Below are 22443 nucleotides of genomic sequence, written 5' to 3' on the forward strand. Positions count from 1 at the left end.
CACCCGCGGCTGGCGACGGGGGCGCCGTACCGGGCGCCTTCTCCTCACAGGAGCCCTCATGGCAGGCGCCTTCCCTTCGGAAGGATCACTATGGCGGGCTCCTTCCCCTCACAATGACCCCCATGGCGGGCTCCTGCCCCTCACAGGGATCTCCATGGCGGGCGCCTTCCCCTCATAAGAATCGCTATGGCGGGCTCCTTCGCCTCACAAGGACCCCCATAGTGGGCACCTTCCCTTCATAAGGATCACTATGGCGGGCGCCTTTCCTTCACAAGAACCCCTATGGCGGGCTCCTTCCCCTCATAAGGACATCCATGGCGGGCTCCTCCCCCTCACAAGGACCCGCGTGGCGGGATCCTGCCCCTCACAAGGGCATCCATGTCGGGCACCTTCCTCCCACAAGGATCACTATGGCGGGCTCCTTCCCCTCACAGGGACCTCCATGGCGGGCGGCTCCGTCCCACCAGCGCCCGGGCCGGGCACCATCTCCGCACGGAGCCCTGGACAGGAGCGGGGCGGCCCGGCGGGCAGGGCACGGAGGAGCGGGCGGCAGGCGGGACCCCGAGCCGGCCATGGCGGGGCTCCGTGCGGGCTGTGCCGGGCGAGGAGGAGGAGGGTGGGCGGCAGCGGGAGGTGCGAATTCCCCCCTTGTTCCTCCCCTGGAAAATATTTCGAGCCATTTCGCTTTCCTCGATTTTATTACCTGAGGGAACTTGACAGAACTTGTAAAGACACAATTGCTGTATAACTTCCACCGGTCTATTATTTTTTTTTCTTTCTTTTTTTTTTTTTTTTCTTCAAAAGAAAGCCAAATCAAAACGCCACGATAAGTCTTGTGAAGCCGAAACTCAGGAAAACCGATAAAAAGTGGCGACAGAAGATGCGCGGGGGTGAGCGGAGCGTCCTGGTCGTGCCCGGCGCTATCGGCCTGTCGCGATATCTACGGAGCAGAAAGAAACGTGCGAGCTCTACAGAAGGTGTAAACACAGAAAAGAAAGAATATCACCGATGATTTAATATTAACAGTACCAGAAGTGACGTGAAACCGTCCACTAAAACGTTACTCTTTTCAGTCAATAGGTCGCAAAGTGTCTTAAATTCATTACTTGGCACTTATTGAAATTCGTGACGTCGAAAATGGATTAAAAAAGGTGAAGCAAACCTGAGTGAAACAAAATATATTGTACTGACAACAAATGTAATGAAATAACAGCATCTTTTTTTTTTTTTTTCTTTTTAAAATAACTTAAAATACACTAGAAAAAATATGGTCAATATAAATAATTTTGTTTTCATGGAGAACAAATAGATACAAAGCCCGTCCATACCAAAGTACGTGTAGAAGAGCTTTCCCTCTGTCTTGGCAATAAGCATGAGGGTCTGATGGCAAACTGGGATAACAATCACCGACTGCAAACTACCCCAGGTTAAATAGCTATACGTCTTTCAAATAATAATAATAATACCGAAAAAAAATCACAAGATTACGTGAATAGATACACCTTTATGAGATAAAATGCAAATGTTTGACAGTCAACTATCAATTCACAAGTTATAGCCAAAATAAACTTTGTTCGTGTGTATCAACATATTTTACATGTACCCAGTACCTCTTATTGGAATTTGCCGTTGTGTAAAGTGGTGGTTGGGAATTAAATACTCTATTTTCTTAATTTCTTTCGGTTCGTTTTTGCCCTCAGGACACGAGAGCCCCAGCAACGGGAGGCACATTCCGTTCCCTTTCATTTCAGAAGCGGGATGGCAAACGGACCAACAAAGATTGGCGAGTGGAAAAGGTAGCGCTTGATCTCCCTCTCTCTTTCCGCTTCCCTCCAAGATTAAAAGAGAGAGAACCCAGCCACGTTTGTTTGTTTTGTTTTGCCTTTTTTTTTCTACTAAAGATGAGGGTGAAGTGCAAGTGAATCAAAGGACTCCATCAATGAAATACAAATACATGCAACCCGGAATGCTGCTGGAGGAAGAATCCCGGACAGTTTCCCATTAGAAATTCGCAGACAAATCAGTGTCTTTTTTTTTTTTCTATTTATCTTCATCGTCGTCTTTCTCTTTTTTTTTTTTCTTTTTTTTCTCTTTTTTTGTCGCTATTCCAGACGTGGTTGTTAAACTCAAGTATCTGATGCAACGTGAAAGGAGGCCCGCCTCTCTTATCAAATTTCTTGTATTAAAGTGAACTTCGCAGAAAAAGGTCAGTTTCAAAACCTGTGAACTTCCCAGCTGCGCGTCTAGTCCCTCTAATTCTTTAAATAAGTATATCTCTCCCGTCAGTTTCTCCTCTCCCTCGTCTTTTTGTTTTTTTAATTATTTTTATTTTTTCACCTTTTTTTTTTTGTTTTAATTTAAAAAGCGCGGTCACAGCCCCAGGGCGGCGGCGTGTTTCTTGGCCTTGAGGCGCAGGTCGGCGATGCTGGAGTTCTTGCTGGTGGTCTTGGCGGCGGCGGCGGCGGCCACCACGGAGGCGGCGGAGGCGGACTCGGCCAGCGTGGCCAGCGGGAGCCCGAACGGGGGAGCGGGGAACATCATGTAGGGTGCGTGGGCCAGGTGCGGGTGCAGGTGGTGATGTGCGTGGGCCACGGCGCTGTCCAGCTGCAGCTGCGCCTGAACCTGCCGGGCGAGAAGGGGGAGAGCGTGGCGGCGACCCACGCGTGTCACACACCCACCCCCCCCCACACACCCCACCCGTGTCCCGCCGCCCACTTGCCTGCTGGAAGGGCATCCTCAGCGCGCCCACGTTCACGTACGGGGCCACCCGACAGGCTTCGAACTGGCTGGCGGCACCGATCAACACCCCTGCGGGAGCAGCAGCAGGCGGTCAGCAACCCCCCCGCTTCCACGCGTGTCCCACTCATTCCGCATCCCCCTATTCCCAGTACCTTTGTGGAGTTGGTTTTCTTGCTTTCGACATTTGGCTCTTCGGTTCTGGAACCAGACCTGTGGGGAGAAAAGGGGGGGGACGACACACAGGGGGGTCACGGCCGCGCTGCCACCGCCGCGGGGAGGACGCGAAGCGCTACGCACAAAAACCCAAAATAAACCCACCGAGAATAATTAATAAGGAAAAAAAAAAAAGGCAGACAAAGAAAGGCGGCTGCGGCACGGGCTGGGCTCCCCGCTCCCGAGCTCACAAACGCAAAGGGAGAGGGAAAATGAGTCAAAATACACAAAAAACGGACGTTCGCAGAGCGCTCGTTCCAGAGAAATCACTTTTTAAGCCCCGGTTTCGTCTTTCCACATCAGGGTCCCGAAAGACCTCAGTCGCCCCCTGATATCTCATACCAACTGGCGATAATGGGTTTGGATGTTTGCACCGTCAGGCCGGAGAAGAACGTGCTTATTAGTAGCTGTAATATTAATTAGCTTTATCTTCACGAAAAATCAAACACCAGAGAGCCTAGTGGCTCACTTTTTTGGGGAGGGGGGTAATTGCTGTCATAAAAGCCACGAAGAACTTTAGAATTGCTCTGTTCCTCTGTGCAGCGGAGTGTAGCACAGAAGCGGCATCATTGTCTCGTTATCATGATAATCTAATTTGCTTGCCCAGAAAAGGCCGAGCTTTAGACTAAAAGATAATTTTAGTGTTGGAAATAGAATCGTTGAAATAAATTTCCGGAACAAAGTTCTGCTCGCTTAGAGAAGGGAGGGAGGGAAAGGAGGCAGAGCGCGTCTTAAAACATTTCTGTTCAAAGACAGACCTCCGCGCTGCATCTCCGAAGCCACAGCCACCAAGAAATCCTTTCCCTACGGCCAAAAAACCAAATAAAAAACCTTCTTTTTTGAGGTCTTAACTCAAAGAGATAAATATAAACGCGCACTTCCCCCGCCCTGTCATTTACTTCAGCCGAGCAAAATCTGCCCAAACAGCCACGTTCGCCCTCAGCCTCCCGTGGAAACGCGTATTCCATAATTTACAAATTAGGGCAGATGCGAGGGAAAATATTCTTGCAAAGCGTTTTCCGGAACGATTTAAAGGGAATGGGGTTTAATCTATGTAAATCTTCGAAAGTTATTATTCGCCCAGCGATTTGGCATAATGGGAGCGCGGATTATGCGCCGCGGCCGCGCTCTTTGTGGAGCAGAAGGAAGCGCCTCCCTTTACAGCTTTCGCAGCCAAGTTGAAGCTCTGCAACTTTATTTTCTTTGGTTTTGTTAAGATTTGCTGGGCTTAAATAGGCGGCCGCCTCGGCGGAAAAACGGGGGAAGTGGGAAAACGAAGAGTCTTTTGATTTTTGTTTTTTTCTTTTTGCGGGTGGTGAAAAAAGCGGTTTATTATGAGTTTCTCGGTTCGACATGACCGCTCTGTTTCTGTCCTACCCCATGACAAGATGCAGGGAAAGCCCACAAGGATTGTGCGCGTAGTTGGGTGCAGATGGTGGCCTACGAGCACAAAGATTGAGAGGGAGTATCTGTTACAGCGAGACTTTCCAACAGCTGCAGATGTGAGGGGCCTAAAACTACTCCATGTGTTCGAACAAATAATGACCATCATTTTCTCTTCTTTTATTATTAGAACGGAAATACACCGGAGCAGCTACATTTGTTCTCGTTTGAGGAGCCACCTTCCTCCCCAGCCCGGACCCTTCCTCACTCTTCATCTCATCCCGACAAAACTCGCAGAAACCAGCTCGGGAACCGATTTGGAAAAACTTTAGGAGGGCAGCCCGAGGTTAAACGCGCAGGTTAAATCAAAGGAAGCTGCGGCTACTCGGAACGAGAGAACGCTTAAAATAGCCTGGTTTTATCCCAGACACTTGTATTTCATAAACCCGAACACAGCCGGTCTGTGCACTTCGCCCAGTCTTCGTACCGCTTCCCTTAATATTTAAGGGCTACGAGGAGAGACTGACTGGATTTTTTTTTTTTTTGTTGCACATAGCAGTTCCTAATTTAGTTTATGGTCACTACATCTATAAAGTTAATTGGTACGTCCGCCCGGTAAGCCCGGAGGCGGACCGCAGCCCACGCCAACAAAATAACCGTTGTAGCTCTTGCCGAGGCAAAAATGAAATAAAAGCATAGATTAAACAAAACGCGACAGAGCGAGGGGTTTGCAAGGCGTCCAAAGCACAAGAGAGCCCGGGGAGGGGATTACACGGATTTGCTGGGTGCAATTCGGCGCGGGGAGCCCCCTGCTCTCTCTGACAGCCTGTGTCAGGAGCGGAGGGACATGGCACGGCCGGGGTTCACCGAGCTAGCCCCCTCCACCCTGCACACCCCCGGGTACCTGCACCCTGGCCTCGGACAGCCCCAGCCTCTGGCTCAGCTCCTCCCGCATGAAGGCGTCCGGGTAGTGGGTCTCGTCGAAAAGCCTTTCCAGCTCGTTCAGCTGCTCCAGGGTGAAATTTGTTCGGCTCCTCCTCTGTTTGATTTTCGTCTGCCCTTCGTCTTCCATCCCTTTCGCATCCTCCTTGCGGTCCTTCAGCTCTGGGGAGACTGGGCACGACACAGGCAGTCAGACAGGCGGGACGGGGACCGCGGGGCTGGGGGGGCTGCCCGGGGTGGCGGCAGCGGGGAGGAGGCAGCGAGGACAGCGGAGCTCATCCCCCGACCCGCCGCTCCCCTCCGCCGGGGGAACCGGGCAGGAGCCCCCCGGAGCTGGGGCAGCCGGGAGCGGGGCCTGTGCGCCCGGGGCCGCGCTAGGCCCGGTTCAGCCGCTGCCGTTCCGGGCCCTGCCGCTCGGCTCCGGTAACCGCTGGCGGCTGGAGCGGGGCCCGGTGGCCGCCCAGGGGGGCCGCACCGCGCCGGCCCGCTGGAGATCTCCGGCCCCGCTGCCCACCCGCGGGAAACACAGCAACAGGTCCCCGCTCCGCTCCGCCGGCCAGCGCGGCCCTTCCGCGCCCCGTGTCCGAGCTCGCTCTCTCACGGGGGTTTTGTTTTCGTTGTTTAATTTTTATGCCAGAGACCCGCCCCAGGCCGGAGCGCGGCCGAAAGCGGAGGTCCCTGCGCGGACCCCCGCGGGATCTGCGCTCCGCGGAGCTGTCCGCCCAGCTCTGCCCCGGCTGCTGGCTCCCCCCGCGCCCCGCTCGTTAGCACAAATTTGTTAACGAGCCCTTTTCGGGGATGCTCCCGGCCGCGCCGCGCTCCGCCAACAACGGTGGTCCGAACAAAAGGGCGGCAGCGAACCGCCGGTCCCCGCGCAGCCACAGGGACGGGTCATGCCCCACCGGTGGGCGCGGATCCTGCTCGGTTCTTCCGCCGGCGCCGCCCGGCTGCTTTCCCGCAGCTGCCGAGAGCGGCAGGCGGGCCCGGTACGGTCACCGCGGCCATCGCCCCGGAGCGGAAAATGTGCGGAATGACTGCAGGACATCTCTGAAGAAAACAGCGCGGCCGGACCGGGGCGCGGAAGCAGAGATGGGCGGCAGCAGCGCGGCCCCACGCGCGACCGCGTCCGCGCAGCCGAGACCCGCGGAAGAACGAACGGGCCCCCCTGTCCGGGCTTTCGTTGGCAGCGCGGCTTCCCGTGGGATGCTAGACAGGAACAGATCGTGTTATGAGCAAGTTAAATACTTGTTTAAATATTTTAATATAAACTTCGAGGCCGGCCGCATATTTCCCGTAATTGGGAAAACATGGAAAGCCGCTCCTTAACGCCTATCGCAGCCTCCCCGCGGGCGCTGCCGCTGCCGAGCCCCTTCCACCCGCGGCCGCGGGTCCGTCTCGCCCGGTGCGCGGCCATCGCCCTCTCCCACCGCCGTTCCGCGCGTCCCGACCCCGACGGGAGGAAGGAAGGGAAGGGAAGAAGGGGAAGCCCCCGATGCCGCCGTTACCGTCGCTGAGCTTGGGGGTGGCCGCCTCAGCCGCTCTCTCGGCGGCGGCGTCGGGCTCCCGCGGCGGAGACCGCCCGCCGCCCGCCCGCGCCGCGGGGCTGCCCGCCTCGTCGCGGCCCGGTTCCGCCGCCGATCCGCCGCTCTCCCGCGGTCCGCCGCCTCCGCGTAGGGGCCCGCTCTCCAGCACCTCTCGGTAGGTGATGAGCTCCTTCTTCTCCTTCGCTTTGGGGTCAAACGACTTGGAGACAAACGCCGTCAGCTCCTCCATGGCCGCGGCTCAGGGGCGCGCTGCCCCGGCTCCCCGGGCGGGCATCCACGGGGCGGGGTGGCGGCGGCGCCCCGGGCCGTACCGAGCCGTGCCGTCCTGAGCCCAGCCGTGCCGCCCGACGTGCAAGGCTCCCGGGGTCTGATAGCGACGTCGCTATTGAAGTGGCACTATTTATACTTTGCAAAGCCTGCCCCTTGTTCCCGGCGAATTACCTCCCCTCGGAGCTCTGAATGGACCCCTTCTCCGCCGCCCGGCCGCGCCGCCCGCCGCGGGGCACTGCGGCCAGGGAGCCGCCGGCCAGCCCGCCCGCTGCCCGCCGCGCTCTGCGCCCTAATTAATTTAATTAGGCGCGGGCCCGTGCGCGAGGTCCCGGGCGAGCGCGGCGCGGGAGAGGGGCCGGAGCTGCGGGGGAGTGGCCAAGGCGGGAGGCGGCGGGGATGAGGATGGGGGGGCGCGCAGGCTCCGCGCCCGCGCACCGCCCCACGCGGGTCAGGGCGGCCCCGCATCCCCCGCACCCCTCAGCGGGGCCGCCCCCGCGGGACAGAGACAAGAGGCGGTTCCCGGCCAGGGGTCTGTCCGTGGAACCGGCCCCGGGAGAGCGGCGGGGGAGCCGGAAAAGTTCCTCCGTGGACGCCCAAATCCACCAAATAAATTACCGGCTAATTGATAGTGACAAATGCGGCCGTATCTTTAGCGTTTCGCATACGGCGAATTGAGGTATCAGATTAGAGCGAATTACGCTATTTATTGCTAATATTGTTTTTCCTTTGTTGCTTAAATCCCATTAAGAGAGTACTTTTGTTCACAGAAGTCGGCTCTTTTACACCTTTGCTAGATTCCTAATAAATTATTCAAAATTGTTTAACTCTTGCTTATGTATTGATTTTTCATTTGACCTTTAGAAAGATGACTTTACATAAAAGAGCATTTATTTACTCGAGCAGGTACGGTATCGAGGGTGGAATTAGCGTTTCTTCAGATCCAATTACACACGCCTCAGCCGCGATAGGAAACGATTTACTGTGTTTACTCCGTTTGAAGCAGCAAAGCGGATCGAGCCGACGGTGAACCGGCCCCGCTTGTCCCCGATCCGCCCCGGGTGGCATTTTCGGTACCGGGGGAATCGGACACCGGGTTCCCGACGGGAACAGATCGGCTGCCGAATGGAAATATGATCGTCAGCGGCTTTTCCATCTTCACGTTTCGTTTCTCTTCACTTAACACTCCGCAGTTCCCGTGGCTGGGAGCGTGTGTCCGGAAACTCGCGTTAAACTGACCAAATTCGTCAAAAGCCAGAATTAAGCGTAGGAGTTAAATCGTTTCGTTGCGCTTCTCGCCGTTGTCTGGCGGAGGCTGAGCTCGGCCCGATTCGGCGGGGTTCGGGTCGGTTCGGTGGGGCTCTGGCCGGCTCGGTGGGGCTCGGCCCTGGACGTGCTCCCCCCGCGGCGTGGGCACCGGGTAACGGAGCGTCCTGGCCGCGGGGGGAGCGCTGCCCCTTCAGCCACGGGGCGGGGGGTGGTGTCAGTGCCAGGAAACACTGACTCTCTTTAATCACTTTTGGATGAAACGAGAAACCCGTTGTCCCCACGTCCCTCGCCGCCGCGGAGCCCGTCACCTGTGGGGGAGGCGGACCGCAGTGCGCCACGGCGGCGCGCCGGTAAGTCTTCGCGGGTGTCACCGGTGGTGACAGCGCGCCGTGGGCTGCGGCAGCCATCTGTGGGCAGCGGGACCACGGGCCCGTTCGCCCCTCGCTGCCCGTCACGCGTGGGGAACTCGCCCCGCCGGGGCGGCCAGCGCGCCGCATCGATTTCTCGGCGCTCGGCGGCGCTGCCTGGCCGCCTCGATGAGCTCGGCGCTGGCTCGCTGCTGCCTGCCCGCCGCCCAGGAAGGCGCTGAGCTCAAACCGGCGGCCGCGGCCCAGCGGCACCTGCGCTCCCGCCGCCCGGCCCGGCCGCTCCGCCGCTCAGGTAACGTGGGAGGGGCCCGGCGGCGAGCCCACCCCCGGCAGGGACAGGGCAGGGTGCCGCGGGCTGCCACCGCGGCGGGTGGGCGTGCCCTGCGGCCTGCTGTCCCCCAGGCCCACGGCGGGCCCCGGGTGCGGGCCGGGCCTGCCCGCTGTTGCCATGGCAACGCCGGGGCCGCGCCGCTGCGGCCTGGCCGAGCCCTGCGGCTCCAGGGGAAATGCTGCGGGTCGTTCCCTCTCCCGGGGCTACCGCCCTGACCGCGGGGGTCCCGCCGGTGCTTTCCGGGGCTTGCGGGGACCGGCTGAGGAGTGCGGGGGGGTGGTGAGGGTCCCGGTGTTAAACGTGTCGGTTTCCCGGAGGAGCGGCACCAGGGACCGGCCCAGCCCGGGGCTGTTTGTCCTCAGCCGAGCCCGAGGGTGTTTGTCCTGACTCCGGTGGGAACTGGCTCGGAGCCCTGTGAACTGCAGCCCTGGGAACTGTTCCCTTCCCAGGCTCTTTCAAGCCTGTGTGTCAGGAGAGCCCAGCTGGTGGGAGTGGGGAGCACGGAGTGTGTGAGGTGCGTGTGACTGTCCCTGGCACCCCTTTAGATATCAGTTCATAGGATGATAAAGGGGAATTATTCGTGTAGAATCTTTCTTTCCCAGCTCTTGCTGCCTTTTCTCCCGAGGAACAAGCACCAGGAGCAGAGGAAACGGCCTCAAGTTGCGCCAGGGGAGGTTGAGGTTGGATGTGGGAACAATTTCTCCCCCAAAGGGCTGTGGGGCATTGGAACAGGCTGCCCAGGGCAGTGCTGGAGTCACCAGCCCTGGAGGGCTGGACAGACGGACATGAGGTTCTCAGGGACATGGGGCAGTGCCAGGGGTGGGGAAATGGTTGGACTCAATGATCTCAAGGGTCTCTCCCAACTGAAATGATTCTATTCTGTTTTCTCTGCCTGTGAAAGTGTGGGTAAAGAAGGTGTGTGATTTGGGTTCTTCCGATGTGCATTTTCCAGCAGCAGTCATTTTTGGTATTTTCATTTTTTGAACAGTTTAGCTGTTGTAATGATCTGAGACAAATTTTAAACATGCAATTTTAAGCGGTTCAGCGGGATCCTTTACCTTATGAGTGAGAAACGTTTACAGCTTGATCTAAAAGAAATACTGAAAGCTGCATCATCAGGTTCTGATAAACTTAGTTGGTCTGTAAGCTTATTCTGAAAGCTGGTTGTTTGGAGCAAATGCTGATTAATTAACACCCTTAGTGAACTGCTTGGGCTGATCAAAAATAGAAATGTTTGTAATTCTCATTGTATGGAAAATGTAGTTATGTAATGGAAGGCCAGCTTGTAGGATTAAGAATTATTGGGCAAAAGATGGCTGGTGGAGGACGGCTTTTAGCAGGTGAGCACTGTACAAGGGTCTTAGGCCTCGCTTTAAGTCTGCGCTTTGCTGTTGGTGTCCTGAATGACCCTGGGCAGGTACTGTCTCCTTGAGCCTGGTTTTTCCCACATTTAACTTCGAAATCTAAATATTTGAAGCTCAGTTAACTAATGTTGTTATTATAAATTGTCCATTCATGATTTTGAATCGAGGCAAACTTTCTTTACATTCAAAATGATTTTGAAAAATAGCGTTGATTTAATTGTCCAAGAGGACATCCTTTCAGTCACCAGAATGTATTCGGGTATGTTTGGTGTCTGTGTCTGGTTCCTATGGGACAGCTTGTAAGAAAGTAACCAAATTCCCATGGTTCTTTGATCTCTAGGCTTTCTCCTGAGCTGCCCCGTTAAGGGAGCTGTCTCGGTAGATGCCATTCACATGTTCCTCCTGTAATGATCTGGAAATTTGGCTAAGGGAAAGAGACACCACAGGATAACTATGTAAAATCAACAACAATTCAGGCTGCTGAACTCACAAGTACACCCGCCTTATTTCAGGATCTCGTTTGTAGAGGAGCCACATAAACAGCGCAGGTGGTGAGTGATTATTGCAAGTCAGTTAGAATCAAAGTCTCTTAGTAACTAACAAACAGGAGTAGTTTGGATTTTGTGCTGAACAAATGTGGAGGTTATTTGGTCTTCATCCCTTCTGGCTAATGATGATAACTAAGTATTATATTGTTTAACTGCCTGCTGCAGTAATGCTTGCTGGATAACAGCCTCTGATTAAAAATACCCAAATGATATTATTTTCTTTCAGTCTACAGCAAATACTGTAATAATTTGAAACTCTTATTTGAAAATATGTATTAAACACTTGAAATAATTCTAACATCTATGGAAAAAGATTGAACAGAGCCAGATCAATAAGTGTATGCTGCTTACTCCATTTTAAAGTGCACCTTACTCTCTTTGAATAGGTTTTTCTAGAGGGGTCTGTTTGTTTCCTATGCCGTTTATCTTTACATTTTGAAATGCAGGGTGAGAGGTTACTTTGCTCTTTGCAGGTGAGCTTGATAGCACCGTTTATAACTTTGCCCAATGTAAATTGTTGGTTTAACATTTTTGATGTTGATGTTTCTATTGGCGAAATGCATGTATGGGAGTATAGGCTTTGTTTTCATTTCACTCAAAGTGTCGCAGCACCAGTTTTCAGAAACAAGACTTAAATGAAAAATAACTTAAAAACTCAGGGGCCTGGAGACCTGTCTTTTACATACTCCAACACACTTGTGCTCCAGAATGGGGACTTAACATTGATCAGCTCCAGCTGCTAGTCGTTCTGTTGAAAAGCTGTTCCCTTTCACGCTAATGGCAAGCCTTCAAGATGTTCCAGTTCACAGACATTCGCTGTAGAGCCTTCAAAAATACTTGAGCAGCTGATGAATTTGATGTTGTGTTCCAGCTCAGGCTTCAGCATGAGTTTCCATGTAGCTGCTGTGGGTCCTTGTACCTTGAGGCAGCATCTTTGGAATTCTGAGTGTTCCTTTGCTGTTTGGCTTAGTAGTTTGATCTAAATTCAGGAGCGGGTGAGGGAATGTGCCAGGAGAGGATGAGAACCACGCAGGGGGAAGGTTGGGGCTGGCTGGTGGAATGAGCCTCACCCATGTGCTGGTCAGACTCTCTCCCCATGAGCGCCTGGGATGTAACTGGTGTTCTAGGTTCAACCGAATCTGTTCATTCGGTGTTGGTGCTTGTTAATGTGCCTTTCTATCCTCCTCTGCTCCTCCTGGTATTGCTCCTTAGTCAGGATAAAAGCCTCTTGTGTCTCGTCAGGCACTGAGAGCTGTATCTTTGTAGATACTGGCAGGAGCGTATCGCCTGTTGCAAATACACGTGGCTTAGTTTGCCTGAGAAGTAGAAGTACGGAGCCTTAAAAACAGGATCCCCCCTGGCTATAGGGGAGAATTCTTACATCACTCCTTTAACTGTCTGCTATGAGTCTTTGTGGTGGATCTACAGACGTCTTATGGAAACAGCCAGGTAGGGAAAACCCAATGAGATTCAGCATATGATGCTGTGTAATGAGTCTTATTTTTGTTCTGTTTGCCTTTTCTTTCTTCCCTCATTGTTTTTCTAATGAAGGTTTCGTGAGTGATGTCAGTTCTCCTCTGTGGTCTGTAGGTACTGTTAGACATTCCTGTTGGTGGGAGTGGCACATGGACCACTGCTGACCCACCTGAACAACTCTTCTGTGTGTCGGATTCAGCTGGTGCGATCAATCAGTGCTGGCAATGCCTTTTCCCTCCTCTGTTCTGGATTATGGAGGGAGTGGGCGGTAGGCAGGGAGAACATCAACCTGTTGTAGGTCTTGGTAACTGACTACTCTCGAGTACTATGTTTATAAGAGGTATATTTGCAGGAAAATATGTGCTGTATGCTGAAGGGGTGGTCGAAGAACCCTGGTGCAAGATAAGCAGTTGTCAGACAAGTTTATCTGTTGCCTGTGTATGTTCAAGACATCCCTGCAGGAGACAGCTACTAGGACTTGGCTGTACAACTTGCTCCAGCATCCACAGTCTGCTCCCGGCAACCTCTTTTCCAGAGGAAGCTCTAGAATTTGCAGGGCACCGGTCGCCCCTGGGCCTTTGTCCTGTAGCTCCTCCGAGGCTCAGGTGTGTGCGCATGATCTAGGGCTTGTCCTGGCGTGGTGAAGGGCCGTGGCGTGCAGTTCTTCTTTGATCCTGATGACACAAAATTGAGATGTATGTAGTGTGTTTGGCTAGTTTTATATGCTGCTCAATCCAGTTATTTGTCCAAACAGGGGAAAAAAAGACAAAAAAAGGAAGTTAAACAACAGGCAATATGTATGCTGAAGTGTAATGCTCTGGCTCATAATGATATCCACATCGAGTGGTGAATATCTCGGCAGAAATACCTTTCGTGCTCTTTGTTTCTCTGGTCTTTTTCATTAATCTTGCTGTCATGAACTATGGTCTGTGAGCTTTTAACTTAAAATCTGTGTCTTGTAGTCTCATCTTTCTGAGCAATTCAGCTTATTTTAAGTTTGAGATTCAGGCTCATGTTCATTTGAAGATTGTTCAGTCAGTGTATATTTGAAGAGCTTTATTTTACCGTTCAATAACTGTTAGTAAGATTTACAGAGCTCCCAGTTACTACGAGGGGAAAACAGAATGACTGCACAAGACGGCGTGTTGATATAAATTGACATTCCTCTACAGAACCGTAAATTAAAGTCATAGTTCCTTAAATGAGATAAGAGTCGGTAAAGTACTGCCTGCCTCTTTTTCAAGACAGAGTGTGGAATAATTTTAGGAAGATGATAGAAATAACTTCATTTAAAACATAAATCCTCTTGCTTAGCAGTTCGCCTAAAATGCTTCCGGTTTAGGCGCACAGAGATTTGTTGGTTAAGCTGAATATTTAAAATGCTTTGTTTAGCTTGCTAGCTGAAGGACCAGTTCTAAAGGGTTGAAAACAAACTGTTGAGAAGTGGAGTGCGTGTACAGAGGATTTACTGCCGCAGAGCTGAGTTGTGACTGATCTGTGGGCACTCCTGGCTGCGGAGCGGGACGGGCAGCCCCGCGTTGCGTACCGAGGAGCCCACTGCCATCTGCGGAGATTCGGACATGAGTTTATGTAGCGACTTATTTGATTGTGGCAGTAAGTGATCTCCTGTGAACATCAAAGAACATCCAGGTGCTTACGGGACTGTCTTGTATTTTGCGTTAAACAACGGTTAGATAAAATATGGAAACTCTCCAGAACTTGGCACTTTCTGGGAGAATGTCTCTTTGACTCTTGCCTTGTATGTGCTCTACTTTCCTCACCTGGCTCCCAGGCTCTGGCAATCCTTAGGATGAGCTTTACCAGCGTGGGAGGAGCAGGCCTTAATTTGATGAGCAAACCTGCATCACTGACATAGTCTTCAAATTCTGTCCAATGCTGCGTCGTCTGGATAATTATTATATTTTGAGTGTAGCCACCTGAAAGGCTCCTTTGGGAAACTCGCTCACAGTTTTCTGACTTTGCAAATCCCACGGCTGTTTGGATAGATCAGTGTAGGACTGTAGCAAGTATGATTGTGTGCAAACCAGTTTTAGCTCTCCTGGAAACTTCAGGGTGAAAATATCGGTGGCTGTGGAACTAAACATATGATTTTTGCTCAATCATGGATTTTGACCAAAGGGCCTAACGTAACTGAGACTTGTACTTGCATGTAAACCTTTTGTGAATTTTAGTATGAAAGTACTGAACTAGAGCACAAGTGTGATGGAGCGGCTGAGGGACCTGGGGGCTCAGCTGGAGAACAGGAGCTGAGGGGAGACCTTCTGATCTCTGAACTGCCTGAAAGGAGCTTGGAGCCAGGGGGGTCGGGCTCTGCTCCCCAGGAACAAGCGCCAGGAGCAGAGGAAATGGCCTCAAGTTGCGCCAGGGGAGGTTGAGGTTGGATGTGGGAACAATTTCTTCCCCAAAGGGCTGTGGGGCATTGGAACAGGCTGCCCAGGGCAGTGCTGGAGTCACCATCCATGGAGGGCTGGACAGACGGACATGAGGTTCTCAGGACATGGGGCGGGGACAGAGGTGGGGAACGGTCGCACTCCATGATCTCGAGGGTCTCCTCCAACCTACATGATTCTATGGTAAAACATATCCTGGATCTGGCTGTTGGGATGGGTGTTAAGGACTGAGGAGCTCCTGTTTTCCCAGTGCAGCAGCAGCCAAGGAGCCTTGAGATCCCAGTCTGTTCTGGGCAGAAGGGCTGAACCGGCGGGACTGGGGGTCTTGAAGTCCTGGGTGGATTGAGCTGGTACTGCTGGGACAGAAAAAATAGCTTTAAAACATGACGAACATTTTGCAGCCTGAAAACTGGAGAAATGCAACAATTCTTTAATTGTGAAGCAATGAAACTCATCTCTTGGGGTTCCAAATGAAGATAATAGTCTTTGCAACAGTTAAGTGAGTGGCCCATTTGTTTCAAACCTGATATCAAAGTGTGAACACATTGGCAATCCAGAAGCATTTCTGAAGTTTAGTATTTATAGGTCTGTCTTTGGAATAAAGGAATTTAAAATGGAGTGGATCTAAACTGAGAACCAAAATCAACCCAACTCTAGTTTAAATGGATATTAAAATAACTTTCTAGATATTTATTTTCTCAATGCACATTTTAATTATAACAAGTAGGACAAGGAATTACATTATTTTAATTGTACGATATAAAAACACCTGAAATGAGTCACATCAATAGACTGTGTTCTGTTGATCGTGTAAGTACTATGGATCTTCATTTATAATAGTAAATGAAATATTGAAGATGCTGCACTGCATAGCATCTGTAAGTGAAATATCACATACTAGAAGTATTTTATACATTACTCCCCAAACTTCTGAAAAATAAATATTTAAGGCAAAAATGTAAAAATAAGTTAAAATATGTTCCGATATGTAAATGATTTTGTCTGTACATTTGTGTGTGTTTAAATGGTTGTAGAATCTTTTGTGAAAGTCTAGAACAATAACTTCATACCATAAATTAATTCAAATTTGCTGCCAATGTCAATTTCAAGTTACTTGGTAGCATCAATTTGTTGATGTCTTACATTTAAATCTTAATTATTTATTTTTTAATTGCATGCAAACCAAATCTACTCACATGGTAACTTTTTAAAAGGGTACAACCATATGTTTATTTATACGTGTACCAACATGACTTGTATGCGTTATAGCACCGGAATGTAGATCCAAGACTTGGTTACAGTTCAGCACTTTTGTTTTCCTGTAGTTTAGAGATGGGCCGTCACTCCTCGGACACCGAAGACGAGAACAGAAGCAGAAGGAAGAAGAAGCACCGCAGGCGTTCGTCTTCCAGCAGTTCCTCGGGCAGCAGGACGTACAGCCGCAAAAAGTCCGGAAGGAAATCAAGGTCGCGCTCTCGAGATCTCCAGTCTCGTTCTCATTCTTATGAAAAAAGGTGCATTTGCAGTAATTTACTGTCTGCTGCAGTTGTTAACAAATCGGGCTCTTCCGTGTTACGTGTAGTCAGTTTTAGGTTGGAATTTCATAGCAAAGTTTGCTCTGAATCTTGAAAAATATGGCAATATTTTCACTTATATTTAAAGCAAAAAAAACCCCAAACCACCACCACCGAACCCAAACCACCTTCCCCCCCCCCAGAATCCAGAACCAATGTGTATGCAGATCCACGGGTAACCTCCTAATTAAAACAAACAAAACCCAACCAACCAGAACAACTTTTCCTTTCTCTTCCTTCTAAAGAGTGAATTTCTAATATCTTTTTGGAAATAGAATAATTCATCTGTTAATACCGGTTGGAAAAGCAGTTTCATTCAACTAGTTACAGACTATTCCGTGTTACTTTTTCTGTTATAATAAACCAAGTAGGTCTTTCCAGACAACAACGTAGATTTTCTCAATAGAAAGACTCGAGGTGATTTTACAGTAGGTCTATAAATTTGCTGTAACAGCCGTTTTTCACCATTATTCTCGCTTTTTTAACGTGTACAGCACGCAGTAGTCAGCCAGGTGTGTAGAACACAGATAGTGTGGCTGTATCTATCTCTATCTACCCAATTTTTCTTGACCCAACACCAGATTTCTTTCATCAGAGGCCCCTTTCAGTACCTGACCTTTGCAGATCTCGCGGTTGTGTCTGGGCCTGACTTGCAGTGATCTTGGAGCCAAACTGAACCGCTGATGGTTGATTTAGAAAATACTCCTGGTTTCTGGCTGCCCTATAGGTATATTAGCAAGTGTTCCTGACAAACCTTTAGCTGGCGGAAGAGTGTGCCTTTGAGAGACCAGTTGGCTGGTTTTGGGGGGTTTCTTGTGTTTTTTTAATTTCCATTTGCCCTTTCTTCTGTTCGTGCTTAGCATCTGCATGCAGCCCTCAGGGGACACGGGGAGATGACATGGGCGGCGATGCCAACAATCTGCCGCTGACACGCAGCTCTGTGAATCTCGTTAGGCCGGTGCAGGCATGGCTATCTCACAGATAAAACCAGAGCTCCGAGGGAGATTAGAGTCTGGACCAAGACCAGTTGACTTCAGTTGAATCCAGAAAAAGGGAAGGTGTCTGCTTTTAGGATCTGGCACCTTTGCTTTGCCCTTAGTTTAAGGTGTTTGCTCCTGGCAGTTAAGTCACTATTACACGCTGAGGTCCTGCTGGATTTATCCCTGACCTGTAAGAATCAAAAGCAGAAGTCTGTAAGATTATTATTCTTCATCTTTGTTCATCAGGAACATTACATTCCTTTTTGAGATGAAAACCTCTTCCTTGCTAGTTAACCTATAGATCCTTCCCGGTTTGGACTCCTGCAGCATTACTAGTACGTAACACAGCACCTTTTTCCTTGTGTTAGATACACAGATATCGCATCGACCACATCCTGAATTACAAAAATGTGCCCATGTGGTGGTATATTTTAATATTACTCGAACATAATAAAGCCCCCAAAATATGGAGGTTCCCATAAGGATTGTAGTTGTTCTTATTTAGCTGTTAGGGAGATGGAGACAGAGAGGAAGTTTGACAAAAGATTGAGACTTGGGAGGCTTTGCATTGGTTGGTTCCATTTATATGTAGCATATTTAGTATTTATATTTAGTATGTATTCTTTTGCTTTTCTTTTATCCGTATAGGAATTTATTATTTGAATAAATGAAACGGGGAGGCTGGGGGGAAGGGACGTACTACTCTGGCTCCTGGCTGAACTCAGGAGAATGTTTCCAGGCTCAAATGGAATAAATTAATACCGATTATTTGATTACTAATAGCAGTTTAAAAAAAGAGGAGGATCAGTTTACATCAGAACAGAACAAAGATCGCTTATTGTGGACTTTGAGATAAGAAATCTGTAAGTTTATAGATAGAGAGACACAGAAGATATTTTTGGGGTACATAAAATACATTTCAATGTTTCTATGTCCCTTCTAAGGAAACTGTTATTTTTTTATTTGTTTGTTTTCCCAGTTTAGTTTGTTTGGTGTCTTTAAGGGCCGGTAGGATACTAATAGCGTGGTTTTGTTGCAGACGCAGGCACAGGTCGAGCAGTAGCTCTTCATATGGCTCGAGAAGAAAACGCAGTCGCAGCCGATCGCGGGGCAGAGGCAAATCCTACAGGTCTCAAAGGTCGAGATCAAAGAGTAGAACGAGAAGGTAAGATTATTTTTCTAGGAAAAGTTATTATTTATACTGTAAAAACATTCACTTAAAAACTCCATATAGCTACTGGGTTTGGAATACAGCAGAAAAAATGGTTGCGAGGAAGTCACTTGAAACTGTGCCTAATTTGAAATCTCTGTGCTGTACTTTTGATGTACTAAATATTTAAATACGACTGGCGGAACAGTTTGTTTTGAAGATAAGTTACATATTTTGCATTTGACCAAGCGCAGAAAACATTAATGAAGTCAGCTCGGTTTACCTGTAATCACCTGAAGACTTGGGGCGGGTTGGTTTTGGTTACTGCTTCCCATGATCCCCATGCATAACCTTGGCCCCCTGAAGATCACGCTAACTGTGATTTCCTCATCTGTATTTCCCTCAGAAAGAGATGAGGATTTAGTTATGCACATTTCTCTTAATATTTAAAGATATCTGCGATGCTGAAATTTTTTGTAAATTGGCTTGTGGCAAATGCATATTTTCAATAATAAACATAGAGGTTGAATCAGGGGTTGAATGATAAAATCTGCTTCATACTTTCGTAATTAAAAGAAGCTCAATTTGTGTGCGTGCTTTTTTTTTCAATTAAAAAGTTGAAATACAGTTCATCCCCGAATATCGGAATTATCATTAGCATTTTCAATTGAATTGAAATTTGTTATTGAGTGTAGCAGGCAGATCAGAGCTTTGTTGGTGTGTGTTTCCAGATCTTCAGGCAGGTCATTTGGTGTACCTGCACCAAGACTTGAGCCAAACATGTTGCTTTCACATACCAAGTAGAGCTGTTGCTTCTAAACCTTGAGAAATGGTTGTTGAAAGATGTGAATGTTTCACTTTGTTTTAGTTGCGTTTTCTCATGACGTATTCCCAGCTGTTCATGATAAGAGTTTCCTGGACACTTCTTGCTACGGTGCCTTTGTAGCAGCAATTTGGTCGTTTAAACTGTTTGATCTCTCTTTGAATGTATCTGAGCCGGAGACCCCGGATCAGCTACTGCGCTGCCTGTAGAAATACTCCTGTAAACAGCCACTGCTTTTATAACCAAATCAGCTTTAAAACAATGAGATGTGTGAAGAATAAGGTGAAAATGAAGGTGGTTTTCAGTATGTCAGATATCCAGCACTAGGACGTGACTTAAAGGTATTTGTTTTATTGTAAGGAGTATAAACTGCAGATCTCATTAGACATAGTCTAATGGTCATCTTTCCTGACGTTAATTGTAATTTTAGTGTATGGAAATTATGCACCTAAAAACTTTAAAAACATGAGCACTGTGTGTTTCAGTTTGTGCTGGGAAACACTGTGTATAAAATATTTTACATATAAAACATACTGGCTTTTCGGTACTATAGCTCTGAAGGTATAGCTGCAGGTCACTTTAAATGATATTACTATTCACAGCTATAGTTCTTCAGGGAACATATTTATAAATAACATCCTAAATTATAACAGAAGAGTCTTTTGGCATGTTAAAATCACAAAGTGAACATGTTAAAAGCATAAAACTAAACCCAAAAGGACACACTGAAGGACACACTGTTGTATTTTTTGCAAGTCTGCTCTGTGCTGTAACGTTCCACCGAGGAGCTGTGGATTAATCTGATTTCTGGAGAAGAGTGAAGCCGGCAGCAGAAGCTGCTACCAGAGGCCTGTGTGTTCTGTTTGTTGGTGCTGAGGCAGTTGCAGTGATGCTAAATGGAATAGTCGCTTTTTTGGCTATCTCAAAATCCGCCTCGTGCTTTCGGCTGAAGGCACGAGCAGCTTTCCTAGCAGGACCGAGGACATCAGGAGATTGTGGGGAAAGAGGGAATACGATGCAGGGGTATTAAAAACAATTACAAAAGGTATGGCTTGAAAAGGTGATCAAGAAACGAGCGTTTCCTCTCTCCTGCCGTAAGACCCGGGGCAGACACCCAGTGGGCAAAGTCCTCGTCAGACCCACGGACACGGTTCTCGTGGGTCACGTAATTGCGCTGTGGAAGCCCTGGCTGTTGGAGGTTGAAATGAATTTTAAAAAGCAGTCAGACAAGAAAAATCCATTCAAAGCCGTTAAATGCCAAAAGACGATATTTGTCTTAGGAAATGTCTGTATTTATAGTGCTGAAGTGCAATTTTCATAAGAATCTGGCATCTGCAATTCATATTTTGGCTTGGGGTGGGGCAGCTTATTTTCAGATGAGTTTCCCAGGTAAGTACTGAAGCAAACACTTCTATAAACTGGGTGCTAAAGTGCCCGGGAGCAGCTGAGGCAGCTGCCTGGTGTTAGTGCAGCAACGAGTGCCTTACCCACCAGAGCATTTGCGGCCATCTCCAGCTTCCGAATTGCCGGTGGCAGGGAGTAAAATCCTCCGACCTGCAAGAACGGGCAGCTCGTCTCTGCTACTCGCAGTTGTAACGTGGCTGTTCCACCTGTAGCACTCAGCAACTCTGAGTTTCTTTTTCCCTGATGGGAATGGGGTTGCCACTAGAAAACTAGTTCCCAATAGGAAGTTCACATCCATTACGTGGGATCTTCAAATCACTAATTGAGGTAGTTTGCTTTACAAGGTAGTGAAAACATTGGTAAAAATAACGTAATTCTTTTTTTTAAATCACTTTTATTTGAGTGAATGATTTACAGACCTTCAACTGTGTAAAATACTGAAAAATCAAGTTTCAATCGGAAAAGTTGGATTTTTATAACGACGTGTTTAAAAAGCATTTTGAGCAGCTATTGCTTGAAACCTAAAATGGTTTCTTTGTGCTTTGTTTTAGAAGATGAGAAAACTTGTGCGTATAATAACTATTTTATTTTAGATGTGTTTATTTCTGGTCAAAAAAGTGGGGCTTCCTAGTAATGCTATAAATTGAAAGCTGTCCTACAGCAAGACAGTACAATGCAAATATGACTTAATAAGATCACAAACTGAATTTCAGCGCAACAACCAAGATTTACATTAAATTAGGAATTTTAAAACCGATTTAGTTTGTTTTACTGAGCATTTGCTTAATAACATTTTGCCTTCCTGCAATCTTTTTAAAGCCAATAATTCGTCTGTGAAATGCAGGCGCATCCTCGGCAGAAAAATTGAAAGCAACAGCTCACTTTCCGAAACCACACGTAGAGTGATAGAAAGAAATATTTCAGCCCTGCGAAATTTAATAAATCAGCCCATTTCCTAATTTGATCATATTAGATGCTGATGTGGAAGAAGCATTTCAAATCCCATCTCCTCATTAATATACATCAGGCTGGGGAATAGGCCGGGATGCTTATGCAGAGATGTCACCGTTCCCGGTTCTTAGTTTACTAAGTGGAACAGGTTGATGCGATACCGGGTGCTATTTGTCAATGTCTCGCTAAAATGGTTTGGGTCGAGTTATGGAGTCCAGAAAGACGGCGGCTGATAAATCAAAAGTGGATTGAGTGGACAGGAGGCAGTGATTGATACCGTGACAGGATATGAAGAAAGGAATCTTGATACCAGCACGCGCGATATTGAATATGAGAAGGAAAATGGCCCTGGAGTATGGATATTATTCAAGGAAATGAGAATAATAATATCATCTTGAAATTATTGCTGGCTGAAGATTAGGAGAGTTCTTATTAGAATATTATGCTTCTCCGGAATGGAGAAACTCGGATTTCATATAATTTCTGTGTGGATAGAGTCGTGTTAATATTTTCAGCGTTTTCCTCGCGATTGTTCTGCCGGTCGAGCGTACATGAGAATAACTCGCTTCCCATCAGGGCTCGTAACGCAAATCTTTTAATTCGTGTAGCTTTAAATAGAATTAACCAAAATATCTTAACCTTTATTCCCCGATTTCATACAATTCAGTGATTATCGAGTATTTCCCTATAATTGCCTTTAAAAGTG

General features: G+C 48.6%; 2 protein-coding genes across 2 annotated transcripts in view; one reads left to right on the forward strand and one right to left on the reverse strand.

The window, feature by feature from the left end:
* Positions 1–679: 679 nt before the first annotated feature.
* SHOX2 (SHOX homeobox 2) lies at positions 680–7458 on the reverse strand. The gene is made up of 5 exons (XM_065073423.1): positions 6783–7458; positions 5240–5448; positions 2892–2949; positions 2720–2808; positions 680–2622 (listed from the first exon to the last, which is right to left on the reverse strand). Exons 1-5 carry the CDS (start codon positions 7048–7050, stop codon positions 2371–2373), a joined length of 876 nt encoding a protein of 291 aa, XP_064929495.1. The 5' UTR covers positions 7051–7458; the 3' UTR covers positions 680–2370.
* A 1435-nt stretch (positions 7459–8893) lies between these two features.
* Positions 8894–22443, forward strand: part of RSRC1 (arginine and serine rich coiled-coil 1) — a 133572-nt gene continuing 120022 nt past the window's right edge. The window contains exons 1-4 of the mRNA XM_065073225.1: positions 8894–9017; positions 9321–9570; positions 16181–16369; positions 18449–18574. Coding sequence (XP_064929297.1) covers positions 8894–9017; positions 9321–9570; positions 16181–16369; positions 18449–18574 — 689 coding nt within the window. The remainder of the gene's footprint in view (positions 9018–9320; positions 9571–16180; positions 16370–18448; positions 18575–22443) is intronic.

This window comes from Columba livia, chromosome 9 (genome assembly GCF_036013475.1).
Source record: "Columba livia isolate bColLiv1 breed racing homer chromosome 9, bColLiv1.pat.W.v2, whole genome shotgun sequence".
In the NCBI taxonomy this organism is placed as follows: domain Eukaryota; kingdom Metazoa; phylum Chordata; class Aves; order Columbiformes; family Columbidae; genus Columba; species Columba livia.